The following is a 15,272-nucleotide window of genomic DNA, read 5'->3' on the forward strand; positions in this document are numbered from 1 at the left end:
GGTCATGATCTCAGGGTCCTGGGATCGAGCCCCGCATCGGGCTCCCTGCTCAGTGGGAAGCCTGCTTCTCCCTCTGACCCTCCCTCTGCTTGTGTTCCCTCTCTCGCTGTCTCTCTCTCTGTGTCAATTAAATAAATAAATAAAATCTTTAAAAAAAAAAAAAAGCTTTGTTCTAAAAAAAAAAAAACTAGAGTGGATGGACAGAAACGACAAGGTCAGGAGATGCTTGGTGATTGTATACAGTAGGTGAAGGAGAAAGAAGCCGTGGTTACTCCAAAGATGGTGATGCATTGATAGAAGAAGAGATCAGGAGGAGGGGCCAGGTTGGGTTTAGTCTCGTGAAGTTAAAGGTGCTTCAGTTTCCTCCAACCAGAAACACACAACATGTAATTGGGCACACAGTGTGAATGACAGGATAAATCTACACCTATTCATTTGGGTTTCAACGTGTAGGTGACAATTGAGCCCAGGGAAGTAGATGAGCTTACTCACTCAGTGAATGTATGTGTGGTGGGAAGGGGTTGAGAATAGAACTCCAAGGAAACTAAAGAATCCACAAATAAGCTAAAATAGGAGACCAAAAATTAGGAGGACATTTAGGATAGGAAGTGATAGTCTGTATTTCAAAGTTATGTACCTTTCTAAAAACCCATTTCCAAATTCACTTCTGTATCAGTATAACTCAAACCTTTCTCTGGTCCCTCTGTGTGGTGTCTGGTTTTGCCCATTCCTGCCATTGAAGTGGATCTCAGCACACCTTCAATTTTACTGAAGAGTTCAGGGGGGAAGAGGTTGGAGCAGAGGAGAGAAGTCTTTACGCAACAAATGATAGAGTATATTCTTCAAAATTCTCCAGTAGAGATGAGCGTTCTTGCTTTCTGTCTCCAACACTACATCTCTCTGACTTTGTCTTGCTTCCCCTAAGCATCTTCTTCTTCCTCCTTTCTTCAGTGTTTTTCCCTCTTCCTCGTGAGACATGGATACCAGACTAAAATTCAGCTTTACCCCCACAGTGCTTATAAAAGAGTCTTCTCATCAACGTTGTTTTTTCCCTGCAAAAGAACCCCAGTTTCAGTTGCTAACAAGTTGTGGTTTTCTGCACGTAATCACGGGCATTCATTTTTAGGCTACTAAATGCCAAGCTTTCTTCTAGGCACAGACAAGGGAGATTGAAAAATATAAGTTAAAGTCCCCATTTGAAAGTGGCTTCCATCATGATTGTGGACCACAAGATATCTGTGAGCCAACAAGAGGAAGAGTCCAAGGGGCTGTGTAAGCCATCATGTGATTGAATGTTACAAACTCTGTGTGCATAAGTGCTATAGGCCATAAAGCCAGGATGTGGTCCTAAGAAATGTCTACAACCAGATGCCCTTCCATGATCCTTCAGCAATCTTTTTGCCCACTCTCTTATTCTATAGGAAAATCCATAAGGGATGCCATGGGGATTTCACATTTCAAAGGGAAATGGTGTTGTGTGTACTATCATCATATGTTTATGGGCTAACTTCCAGAACTGTCCACTGTGCTTTCTTGGCAGATTCCGGAGCCTCACCACTGCATTTTTCAGAGATGCCATGGGTTTCTTATTAATGTTTGACCTCACCAGTCAACAGAGCTTCTTAAATGTCAGAAACTGGATGAGTAAGTGGGACCAAGTCACTTGCATTGGCCACTTTGGGCCCCAACAGCACTATTTGCTTCTTTGCCTCCCAACATGAAACCAGATTGGGTTCCCCAGATTAACCTTGGGAATCCATGAGTTTAGCATTTCCTGTGTCACCTTCAAAGTGATGGACTATAGGTGGCTCACCGAAGGTGGCTTGGGATCATACCTTCCTTTGGCACTCTTAGAAGAAGCCTGCATAGCTCTCACAGCCTATATATATAATAATATATAATATTCAAGGTCTTTATTATCACAGTTGAAAGGCTATTAATTCCATTTATCCAGTAAGTCTTAAAGGACTTCTTACAAATATGTGAGCTACCACATCTAATCTGGAAAGGAGAGAGAGAAAAGCAACAGTGTTTTCTGAGAGGGTACATTGGCCCCTAGAAATGTATGCCCTTGCATACTGGTTAACTAATAGATGAATTAATGGATGGTTAATTTGTTGAGAAACTGCTCCAGAGCAGACCAGCCACATGAAGATAAGGTGCAGTGTGTCAATCAGCTCACATTGAAATTTTACTTTTTTGGAAAAAAATGTTCAAATGTAAGGAAGACTTAAAATGAAAAATCTGTACAATTTAGACATAAGTTAACAGTAGCCTAATCAGTTATTGAAGACAGATTGATCTATGTCAGCATAGGAAAGTAGTATTTGATTTTCGTTTTCTAAAAATTGATGTAGCACTAAAGGGAATACTTTATTTGCATTTTTATTATAATAAAAAATTTTGATCCTAACGGGATATACAAGCAGTCCTATGGACTGGTGATAGGCTTGTCATTTCTAGATTTGTTGGGGCTGTCTGTGGCCAGGGGGATATTTTTTAAAAATCGGATTGTACTGGGGCACCGGGGTGGCTCAGTCGGTTGGACATCCGACTCTTGATTTCAGTTCAGGTCATAATCTCGGGGTCATGGGATTGAACCCCGAGTCAGGCTCCTCGCTCAGTGGGGAGTCTGCTTAAGATTCTCTCTCCTTCTGCCCCTCCCCCCCCGCTCTTTCTCTCTCTCCCTCAAATAAATAAATAAACCTTTAAAAAAAAAACAACACTGGATCACGTTATTCCCCTGCTCAAAGTCCCTCTGGGACCTCCCAACTCACTTGGAATAAAATCTAGAATCCTCCACTCACCTGTAAGGCCTTGGTGATAAGGCCTTAGATTCCTGTGTAATTTACTCTTAATCTGTCCCAGCTCGCTGGCCTCCTGCCAAACGTCTCTCCTGCTGTTCCCAGGACAAAAGGCACATTCCCTACTTTGTGGCTTTTGTACATTCTGATTTTCTCTGCCTCGATCTCTCTTCTCCCATTTATGGAGTGTGACAGTTCTCTCACTTCCTTCAAGGGTTTGTTCAAACTTTCTCTCTTGGAAGAAGCCTTCCCTGACCACCTGTCTAAACTAGTATGCTTCAGGGCGCCTGGCTGGCTCCGTCCGTTAAGCATCTGCCTTCCGCTCAGGTCATGATCCCAGGTCGTGGGATCGAGTCCCACATCAGGCTCAGTGGGGTGTCCGCTTCTCCCTCTCCCTTTGCCCCTCCCCACTGTTTGTGCGTGCGTGCATGCACACTTTCTCTGAAATAAATAAAATCTTTAAAAAATAAACTAGTATGCTTCACTACTTTGTAGCTCCTCAGTACACTTTATATTCCCTTTTATCACTGCCACCACCTGACATATTACGTATTTCTTTGCTTACTTGTCCTTTTGACTCTCTGCCACTAGAATGTGAGCTCTATGAAAGTACAGACTTTGCTGGCTTTGTTCCATCGCAATAGCCCAAAGCTGGGATTAGTGTCTGGCACAGAATAGATACTCAAAAAATATGTATTTCTTATTATTATATATTTATAATTAATACATATAACTGCTTTAAAAGTGAGTTCAATAATACAGTTGCTACCATGGGGACAAATACCAACAAATTCTGACTTCCTTCATTGCTTCTCCAACTGAGTGTTTATCCTAGGATTTGTCTCTATTTCCTCTTAGTATTGTATTTCTTTCTCTAAATTTTGGGGGTATTATTAGATTCTGAGGAGATAAAGAGATAATAAGATTATTAGATTCTTTCAGAGAATGATTTGTTCATCCTTTTTCAAAGCAGATAAAATTCTTCCTTATTTAAAAAAAGATCCAGAAGAATACTATTGGGATTTAAGATAATTCATTGGCATGTCTCATAACACTTCAATTTTTAAAACCCAAATAATCAGTGTTAAAGGGTAAGCCTGATCTTCTTCCTCAGCAAAGTTGCATACAGCATGCCTTGAAATAGAAATTAAAGTAATCCCCGTAACTTCAAAAACGTGGGTTGACAGATTTCATCTCGTTTCCTTCCTTTCCTTCCTTCCTTCCTTGTTCCCTCCCTCCCTCCCCAACCCTTCTTCATCCTTCCTTCTTTCCTTCCGTCCCTCCCACCTTCTCTCCATCTTTCTTCTCTCTTTTGCACAGTGTATCCTGGAGAAAAAGAAAAACAATCACCTGTCTTAAAATTGTTTCTGCATAAATTTGTGGTGGTTCGGAAACATTCTATTCTAATAGGTCTTCACCTTGGACTTCAGGAGATAGAAATGTAGCCGCTGTGGGGCACCTGGTTGGCTCAGTCAGTTAAGATCTGACCCTTGATCTCAGCTCAGGTCTTGATCTCAGGTTCATGAGTTCAAGCCCTGCATTGGGCTCCATGTTGGGTGTGGCGCCCACTTAAAAAAAAAATGTAGCAGCCTCTTAAAGGAAAGAGCAAACTTACACACTTAAAATTCCTGTTCTATTATCTCTACTTATATTTGAGGAACAAATAGTCTGAAGCAGTATGTCCATCTTGGAGGACATGTCCCCAGGTATTCAAGAGCACTGAAGGGTGATCGTCTAGGTGCTTCATATCAATCATTATTTATATTCACAATCTGCAATTTTTGAGGCATCATCCTCATTCATTTTATAGATGAGGAAGCTGCAGTTGTGTAAAGTGAAGTAACTTGGCTAATATGATATAACTAGCGAGTAGCCAAGCTGGAGGTGAACAATTAAACTAGGAATTTGAAGTATGAAAAAAAGAAAAGGAACTCAAAGTATGAGCAGTCATTTGACATTACTTGTTTATAACTAACGTGCTGGGTCCATCTGCTTTCTTCCTAAGGCCAACTGCAAGCAAATGCTTATTGTGAAAATCCAGATATAGTATTAATTGGCAACAAGGCAGACCTGCCAGACCAGAGGGAAGTCAATGAAAGGCAAGCCCGGGACCTGGCTGACAAATACGGGTAAGTCATTGACAGGGAGATGTCATCTGACCTTGCACACTGCTGCTTAGTAATGGAGCAGGAACATGAGGTTGATACTGGGAGGAATCCCCTTGAATCAGTAATGGCCCATGAATGAAAAAGATCTTCCAGGGGAATGTATGTGATCTTTTAAATCAAGTCCTTACTAGTAATAGCAGCTAATGTTTGCTGAGTACTTATGTGCTGACAATTTTCCTTAGACTTGAACTCATTTAACCCCTCATAATCATACATAGGGGATCTAGAGTCATCCCATTTTATATATGAAGAGTTGAGGCATAGAAGGATTAAGTAACTGATGGGAGGCCATTTGGCTGGTAAGTAGCAGAGCTTGAATTCAACCCAGGCAGTCTGAGATCAGAGCTCATGATCTTCAACATGATAGTTTACTGCCTTTCCACTATGAGCTGTAAAACTCTAAGAAGTAACACCTGACCAGGACATGATACTGCAATCCTCATCCTAGCTGAGCCTAAGTGGCAGATTAAAAAAAAAAAAAAAAAATTAAATACCCCCCTACAATGATAAGTTGACTTCCAACACAGACTTTAAATTTAAAGCAGTTTCATCATACCTGCCAATTTCTTATGGAAGACTTTTCCTTGAGAGCTTTAAAAATGTGTAACTTTTGATTCCATATATAGACTATTTATTTACATGTATCTCCTATTCAGTGCCTGCTTAATTTCTAAGTCGAATTTCCAGATAATTGATTAGAAGGGAAGTGATATTTTAATGGTAAGATTTATCACTAGTTTAGGTATTTCTACCCTCTTAATTTTTTTGTGTGTGAAATGATGATAATGCCTTAGCTTCAAATTCCTAAGTACCTCCTGTATCCGTTTCCCTGTCCATAAAATCGGTTATACTCATACGAGAAAGCAGCCCATCAATTTTTACTCACTGTGAAAAAACAAGATGCTTTCCAACTCAGTGGGCAAAACCGTGATTATCTCACCACCTCTCAGCCAGCCATGTTTTTGCCTGTGTTACTCATTTGTACATCTTGTTGTGTCTTTTCTGATTTCTTCCTCTCAAAAATATGTGTCCTCTCTTTGATGCAAGCATACCATATTTTGAAACGAGTGCCGCGACTGGCCAGAATGTGGAGAAAGCTGTGGAAACCCTCCTGGACTTAATCATGAAGCGAATGGAACAGTGTGTAGAGAAGACACAGGTCCCCGACACTGTCAATGGTGGAGACTCTGGAAAGCTAGATGGGGAAAAACCAGCAGAGAAGAAATGCGGTTGCTAGACCCTACGTAGGAACTGATCATCAAAAACCCCACCCAAATATTACTTCCAAAAAACAGCGACAAACCACAAAATTCTTGTGAGTAGACCATGCATAATGGCATGTTTTTCTTTTTCTTCCAGAAAAATCTATTTTGAGAGACCAGAATATCAACAGTGTTCAAAAGAATTGACCAGTTGTCTCTGAGGCGCCCTCCAAACAAGATCAGAGATTTCCTAATGTGATCTCATGGTCATGGATGCTCAATTTGTTGTTGTTGTTGTTGTTGTTGTTGTTTTTTATGAAGAACATGAGTATATAAGAAAGTATTCAAGATGATATCAGTGAGTTTTAAATCAGAACAAAAATGACCATGTCACATGGGGAAAAGGGATAGGCCACTAAAGGGAGAATATAGAAAGACAATTTTTTTTTTAAAGATTGGATTTACTTCTTATATAGAGTTTGATTTGTACTTTTAGTTTTGCATTGGGAGAACATATTAGCTAAAATTGAGGATACAATAAAGAATTCTAAATGGATCATTAGTAATGACATTACTATGTACACCCAATAAGCTGTCCTAGGGTGACTCAAGTACTGGTAAGATTATGAGATTGTGAGTCAGACTTCTGTTAAAATGGGGGAGATTGTATATTAATGTCATTTTTATATTCTTAATAAATGGCAGATAGACAAGAACCGGACTGTAAACAACAAAGTACAAGAGAAATGCCCTAGGAGAAAAATGAAAGTATGAAAATATGGCATTTGGACAAATGAAATTAAATGTGTCTGTTACAGATGTCTGGAAGAATCATTTAGTCAAATTTCACTTGAACCAGTTAGAAGTTGACATTATCAGTTGGGATTAAGAGAGTCTCCAGAGGTTTCCCTTTCCAAACAAAATTTTGGAAATCAGTTCAGTGTTCAGTTTCACATTTCATTTTCTTAGTAAATGGTCACAAGGAGAAATTAAAGATTGTCATTTATTAACTATGTCTTTAAAAATGCAGTCAAGAAAAACTGTTTAGCTTAATTGTTTTTAGATAAAATATGTCAGTGATATGAAAACAAAAAGTTATGAATAATTGTGGGTTTCTTTTTAATTTACAAAAACACTGGAAACTAAATGACACTTCTACCCTCCATACCCACCCCTGACTTTGAATCAATTGCAGAAATACAGGTGTGTCACTTTGTAGATCAACTTCAGGATGATGGATTGATTTTATGGTCACTCTTGAGTTTTCATGTCATTCATCACATAAAATTTGATGATACCTCATGCCATATTACAGCGTATTTCACATTTGTTTTCATTTGCCTAAGGCAGAATACCCACATTTGAACTATATTTGGGGATAGGGCAGGAGTGGAGCTGTGTCTTTTCTCTCTAAAATTTTGGTTAATCACTTTATTTTTTCATATAAAACTGCCTTTTCTTTTTAAAAATCATTACAAAAGGATTTTCCATTCGCTTATTCTTATTATTTTGTCTAAAGTGATGTTACATTTTTTATCTTAGTTTTTGATAAGCATAAGCAACTCCTATTAAACTATTATTTAAATATTTCAGTTTTATCATTAACAAAGGCATCATGCTTCAAGTTTTCTCTTTTTATCATGATAAGATGGTTCTTCCTATAAAATTTTGCCAATTAAACTTCATTCTTCCATACTCTAGGCATATTTTTAAATTACGAACATTAGAAACCCTAAATCTCAGCCCCCCTATCCATCCCCCCAAACCTCTCTCTACAGTCTACGTCTGGTATAGAATCCATATTAGGAACACAGATCCAAGGGATTGTCTAAAATGTTCTTGCAAAATTCTCAGTGTGAACTGCTTGGATCCTCTGACTTCGGAAGCATAATGCCAGCCTCTAGGATCCATCATGCTTGGGTATTCCCTCCACTGCTGTTTTTCTCTACGATGTGCTTCATGACTTCAGTGCCTGAGCCATGAAGATAGAAATCTATTAGCTAACACCTAAGATGTTTTGACTGAAAGAAAAGTGAGCAGAAACAATATAATCATTGCTGTGGCAAAATTTGGTAAACTTCTATGGTTATTTTACCAACTCTCCTTTGGATTCAAATTGTGATGTCTCTGGCATTCCCATGCTACAGAATGTTTAGCCTTTATGAAATCCTAAAGGTATTCTGTTTTGGATTTGGGTTTTTTTGTTTCTACTCTTTTTCCAGTTATATGATTGACTGACTTTTGCCAAGATTTTGTCATTGCTAGTTATTCAACGAGCATTTATTTCAGGGTCTATTTTAAGATCATTATTTGATAGCTGTAGCATGAAGCAGAGGCTGATGCCTATAATTATAGAACTCTGCCTATAAAAATAACAATTATTGGGCAACAATCTCAAGAGGAATGAAATTTAAAGAAGACAAGAAAACTAATTTAAAACAGTATTCTACTTATAAATAAATACTTGATCTAAGAAAATATTTTCTCTGTCAAGTTTGACATCTGATCCCAAATTCTATGTCACCGTTCCTGGAAATTCCTTCACTTATTATTTCAGAATTAATTATTATATAATTCATTTTACAGTCTCAAATTGATTTGGGAACATGAAGTATACAGACTGCTTTAAAGAATTGCATACCTCCTTTAACCCAAAACAGCATGTATTTTAGCCAAGATGTATCCTGTTACTTGTTACCTCCCAAATGTTTTGGTAAACCATATTGTATTTGGGGGAAATATTTAAAATGTGCATGAAATTCCTTTCCGATATAGAAATCATTTCTGGAGTGCTTACACTAGTTTGATGTTTACATTGCTCTAACAGTGCCTCAAATACTTCTATGACCAAATTTGTCTCTAACCACATAGCTCATTTCCTATTATATCATCTTTGAGGAAGCCCTCGCCGAGACACTAATGCAGCTAAAGGCATTCTGATATCTTCAGCAAGGGGACAGGATGTTATTAGGTGATTACCACCGTCTCCTGGTTTCCTAAGCATCTCTCTCTCTCTTTTTTTTTAAAGATTCTATTTATTTAATTGACAGAGCGAGAGACACACACACAGCGAGAGCAGGAACATAAGCAGTGGGAGCGGGGGAGGGGGAAGCAGGCCTCCCGCCGAGTAGGGAGCCCGATGTGGGGCTCGATCCCAGGACCCCAGGATCATGACCTGAGCTGAAGGCGGTCGCTTAACCGACTGAGCCACCCAGGCGCCCCAAGCTTCTCACAGAGTGGGAGTGGGCATTGCTTGAGATTCAACTGTGAGTAGGTACAAGGTTACCTTTTGATACAAAAGAAGAAAAGCCCTTTGAAAAATGTATCAAAAAATAGCTGAGAAAACATGTTTGTCTTGGTATGAGGAGGGTCGCAAGTCATGAATTGGCAGAGAAAATGCAAAATGCTAAGAATTGAGCTTGTGGGTCTCAACACAAGTTTTAGAATTCTTGCAAGTTACCACTTGAGTTGATTTGCTATCATTTCCATAGTATCAGGTATACATTGCAAAAAATTCAAAACCAGCATTTTCTAAAGTAAATATTTCATCTGTTGTTTTTCACCAGATGGTCCATTCTATGTATCAGTGGGTGTCTTTGTTATGCTTCTAGCATACGTTATTCTCTGCCAACCTGTACAGGTAAAATCAGCTGGGCAAGAGTTTTAATCAGACCTTTCTTATCTCCTTTGTAAGAAAGAGAAGCTTGACCATAGAGAAGTACGTGGCTATATCAAACAATAGATTAACAACAGCCAAAATATGCTATAAACTATAAATTGAATCGACTGGAAATCAACAAATCTAATGAAGCTCATATATACACTCATCAGCTAGAAAGAGAAGCAATATGTGTAATAGTGAATAACTAGGTATAGTGGAAACCTGGAACCGGTGTCCATGACACAAAATTATTCACTGTTCTGTATCTCTGTTCACTTTAAGAAAGGGTACATATGCTTTCCTCAGTGTGTACCATACTAAAACACTGAGGGAAAATTCTCATCCATAAAGAATCTTGGAGTTATAATCTCAAACTTAAACTGTAAAGAGATAATACTGAAGTTTTTGGTTTCCTAAGATGCTTAACTCTTTGAAAGAGAGATCTGAGAGCTGATGTTAGCCAAAGGGATGGAAAAGTTTTTCACCCTGTACCACCAAGCTCTAAAGCATCAAAAAAAGGCTAGTGTATATGAATATTTTATCTTTAAAGATGCCAAGATGCTGTCTATATTTGCAAAAGCTGTATGAAAATTCACCAAGAACTGTATTTTCTTCTTGCTCTTTGACCAATATTAATATAAACTTATTTCTGGGGAGAGTGCTGAGATCTTAAACATGGCAAGTAGAAATAGAGTATTCTCTGAGATGACTATTGTTTCAATGCTTTATAAACCCATGAAGATATTTGTCTCATAAAGTAGGACTGATAAAAATCATTGTTAGAAATCTAGGGAATTTTAGGAATTTATTGCCTTAGAATTCTTGGGTGGAGACCCAATCATGATGACATTATTAAGGAAGAACTATAAAGAGAGGCTAGAGTTCAACGTAGTCTGAATAGTGTTCTTAAGTATTGCAGAACACAGAGAAGACCATGTATTTTGAGGTTGATTTTTAAGTAGAAAACGAAAAAGAATTAGTAACAAGAAGAGTTTTTGTAACTAGATCCAAGGCTAATTTTTATCCATCAAGTGGAAGTTTATACCCTTAGAACTAAGCTAATAAAAACATTTAAACACCAAATATTTCATTAGTGTCAGCAAAATGTGGAAGACTTTGAAACATTTTGTTTGCTCTATCTGAATTTAATTTTCTCATAAATTGCACTTTGACTAATTTTTCAAGGAGTAGAATCACAAAGATGCTTCTCAGCAGATCTCTTTTTACCAACAGTGTGTGGTTGAGATATTTTCTAGCTTCCTATATACAGAGAACAAAAAACAAGCAAAAACATTAGCAACAAAATGGTGGGGTTATTTAAAAGGGTGTCAGCTTTTGAAGAAAAAAATATACAAAGGAATCATCTTTGGATTGAGTCATTTGAATTTGTTTCCCAGTTCCTTTTCTTTCCAACAGGTCATGGAAATCATGGCTAATATCCCTCAGCTGATTTAGTCTTTAAGCATCATTAGCAAATTTTGTAGAAGCAAGCATGTCTGTCTGTCTTTAACCTAATGGATTCCTTATTTAATCAATGGCTCTTGTCCATATGTCTGCTGGAACATCAAAATGGTGTCTGTCCTTAGTAAAGTATTAACATATTCTTATAGTTACTTTTTTATTCTCCAGGTTATTTTTCCAAATGCTCTTTGAGAGGAAGCTTAGTATTTATAGGAAGGAAAGTGGCCAAAAAGAACAATTTGGGGACCATGAGTATGTCATTAAGTATCTTGGTGGCTTCTTCTCATTTGGAGTGTATAAACCTTGTGTGCCCCATGGGGTTCATGTCAGGCTCAAAGGAGAATCTAAGAAATTGGTTTGTAAATTATGTTCCATTTCATAAACAGGCACTATTATCACAAGCTAAGAATAATAAAAAATTACAGTAATTTAAACCACTTATAAGGAGAAATGACATAGCAGGGGCAAAACACTAATTTTAATAGTGGGTATTGGAAGCAATCAATGGTTAGCAACTTGAGGTCATTGTATTTGATTGAAAATGTTTAATATATCTGAAGTTACTGAAAAATATGAGTTCTATTTCACTTTGTATGTCATCTGGTATTTCTTCCAAGGAGTCCAATTGCATTCTAGATAGTATATTACAACATGGTCAAATCCTCCTTGTACAAGTAGGGCTTTTGTGTCCATCGCCTTGTAAAAGATACTGACTGCATCTGAAATTACCTAAGAGAAATAAGTTATCTTGCTTAATGTGTTAAAAATAGACAATGTTCTAACGTAACACTGAAGTGCTTCACTGTATTCCAACAGTCTACCTTTAAGTGATATTATTCTCATTTTTAGGCTAAGCACTTTTGATTGTTTTGTCTGTCATCTCCACAGATCTGTTTTGTCTAGTGCTATGAATGTAAATTAAAACCTTAAACATAGAGTTTTTATTCTATGTGCCCCTGAGTAGACTGTGGTGCCTGACAAACACTGCTGGATCATTATTTTGTTGTACCAAAGTTCTAGTGGCTTCAGAAATCATAGCATCCAATGATTTTGTGGTGTCTGGGTTGAATACTATGGTGGCGAACTGTATTCAGTGATTGTTTCTGCACATTTTTCAAGAATAAAAATGCATTTTTATCAATTATTTTGTGTGCTCAAAGCAAACCTGTTTCTGTGCTGAAGTTGAATGCTAAATTGGTTTCAACATGGAACTCGTTTCACATTTAAAATGGTGTCCCTTAGGAACTAGGAAATAAGTGATTTGGATTAGGCAAGTGATTTTTATCCATCTCTCTAAAATTTTTCATTTATTATTGGCTTAAAGACTGGACTGTGCAAGGAAAATATTCCAATAATTTTGAAGGATACATGTATAAAATTAGCAGTTCACATGTTAAAATATTCTATGATACATAAGCACCTCAGTATATTATAACCTTTTTCTTCCCCATAATAAAATGCTGAGGCAAGTGATGGTAACTTCCTTAGTCCCAGACTGGTGAAAGGACTGATGTTCAAGGCCAATTCAAGACCACAACCATACAGCTTCCTTTTAAATATTCCTTTGCAAAGGCTGCCTTTTTCCCAGAGTTGCTGTCACTCCATATGTTACTTAGATAGTCTTTGCCAAGATAATGATGAGTTTTTAATTTAAAGATAAACAACTCTCCCACTGCAAGCAAATAAATCCTTGGCACCGTGCTTTCAACTTTACTCCCTGGTAGCAATAATGCAGTTTCACATAGACAGAACCTTTGCCCCCTGGGTTCCTCTTAAATAATTTATGACAAGAGGGTCACCTGGGTGGCTCAGTCATTGGGCATCTGCCTTCAGCTCAGGTCATGATCCCAGGGTCCTGGGATCGAGCCCCACATCTGTCTCCCTGCTCAGTGGGAAGCCTGCTTCTCCCTCTCCCACTCCCCCTGCTGTGTTCCCTCTCTCACTGTCTCTCTCTCTCTGTCAAATAAATAAATAAAATCTTAAAAAAAATTTATGACAAGTCATTAAGGACTTGCTTTTCCTAATGGGGTTTTATAGGATTTTTAAACAGTCATAGCATGCTCCATATTGAGGGAGGGAAAGTTGATCTTGACATTCATTGTCTTTAATGAGGAAAAGAGAGCTCTTTTAAAAAACTGTCTGTAAGCTATTTGGATTATTCACTCTCTCATACCAAGGACAATTTCATTTCTAATATAAAATTCTAATTCTAGGGGCGCCTGGGTGGCTCAGTTGGTTAAGTGTCCCACACTTGGTTTTGGCTCCGGTCATGACCAGTGTCCTGGGATGGAGCCCCACGTTAGGTTCCGTGCTCAGTGGGGAGTCTCCTTCCCCTTTTGCTCTGCCACTTCCCCTGCTCATTCTATCTCTCGCTCTCAGATAAAGAAATCTTTTTAAAAAATAAATAAAATTCTAATTCTAAGACCGTAAGCATTGCTCTTCTGTTAGAAACTCATTTAGGTGACTTATATTATGCTTTACAAAGCCAACACGCAAATTATAATTTGACTAAGGTGATAGTATAGGTATTAGAAATGTTTTTTGATAATAATCAGATTGTTGAAATTATCAAAGCTTTAAATCATTTTTGTAGGTCTCTGAGAAAATGACTCTTCCTTACCAAAAAGATTAAAAAAAAAAAAAAACAGCAGTGAGGTTGATAGCGGACAACTTCAATCTGTTTGCTTGATTCTCCAGAGAAATTAATATCATGACTCATTCACTGATGAAAAAAATGAAGCAGAAGGAGGATTTGGAGTCGTGCTAGTTAATTATTGGATTATGAATACACATTACCTAACTTCCTGGACCCTCTCCTCACTTGACTTCCAAAAGCAGTTCCTCATGAGTCCTCTAGGCAGAGTGTAAAGTCAAGGGACGCCTGGGTGGCTCAGTCATTAAGTGTCTGCCTTCGGCTCAGGTCATGATCCCAGGGTCCTGGGATCGAGCCCCACATCGGGCTCCCTGCTCAGTGGGAAGCCTGCTTCTCCCTCTCCCACTCCCCCTGCTTGTGTTCCCTCTCTCGCTGTGTCTCTCTGTCAAATAAATAAAAATAAAAAAAATCTTAAAAAAAAAAGAGTGTAAAGTCAAAATCAAGACCACTCAGCTGAACCTTTTAAGAGCAGTTTTCCCTTCACTGTACCTTCCAGAAAACATGGGCTTTGTCAGTATGTTAGGAAAATAGACAAACAGGAACCGAGATACAGATTCCTAGAAGTCATTAGCTTACCACTGCTCAGAATTCAAAGAACTGGAAGGATAATTTATTATTCAAATAAAAGGAATGATTTATACAAAGGAAACGTAAAAGAATATGTTGCATGGAAAATGGTTTAGACAATATTAGGACTTATTCTTCACCTGCCAGTCCAGCTGCACTGATGTCCCGGCTCTTCGGGGACACACCTGGTCTGCCTGTCCTCTGGAGCCCGCTCACCTGTGCCTGCCTCTTCCTGGACCCCTCCTCCACCAAATAACACCACCTTTGGTCACTTTCCTAGCCTTCTTTCTGTCTATGCTTAAATGTTACCTTTAAAGAGTGAGGTCTTATTTAAAATAACTATCCTGGGGCACCTGGGTGGCTCAGTCAGTTAAGCATCTGCCTTCGGCTCAGGTCATGATCCCGGGGTCCTGGGATCGAGTCCCACATCGGACTCCTTGCTCAGCGGGGAGTCTGCTTCTCCCTCTGCCTGCTGCCCCCACCCCCCGCTTGTGCTTTCTCTTTGACAAATGAATAAATAAAATCTTAAAAAAAATAAAGTGACTATCCTCTTTAAATTACCAATCCATAGTTACCACGTTTAAAATGATCACCCAGTTTAAAATTGCAACCACAACCCTTCCCCCCTGGTAACTCCTGACCCCTGTGTTTGGCTTTATTTTTCTTCACAGTCCGTGGGACGTCTCTGACTTTATTATCTGTTTTCTGTCCCTAGAATATATTTACATGAAGATAGAGAATTTTCATTCTCCCCTG

At 38.4% G+C, this 15,272-nt stretch overlaps 1 protein-coding gene across 4 annotated transcripts in view; it reads left to right on the forward strand.

Annotated features, from left to right (window-relative positions):
* RAB27B (RAB27B, member RAS oncogene family) overlaps positions 1-12,627 on the forward strand; it is a 140,976-nt gene extending 128,349 nt beyond the window's left edge. For all 4 annotated transcript variants that reach the window (XM_027577369.1, XM_027577370.1, XM_027577368.1 and 1 more), the window contains 3 exons: positions 1,541-1,644; positions 4,810-4,933; positions 6,020-12,627. In XM_027577369.1, coding sequence (XP_027433170.1) covers positions 1,541-1,644; positions 4,810-4,933; positions 6,020-6,209 — 418 coding nt within the window. In that variant the 3' untranslated portion in view covers positions 6,210-12,627. The remainder of the gene's footprint in view (positions 1-1,540; positions 1,645-4,809; positions 4,934-6,019) is intronic.
* The last annotated feature ends 2,645 nt before the right edge of the window (positions 12,628-15,272 follow it).

The sequence above is a fragment of the Zalophus californianus genome, chromosome 14 (assembly GCF_009762305.2).
Source record: "Zalophus californianus isolate mZalCal1 chromosome 14, mZalCal1.pri.v2, whole genome shotgun sequence".
Lineage (NCBI taxonomy): Eukaryota > Metazoa > Chordata > Mammalia > Carnivora > Otariidae > Zalophus > Zalophus californianus.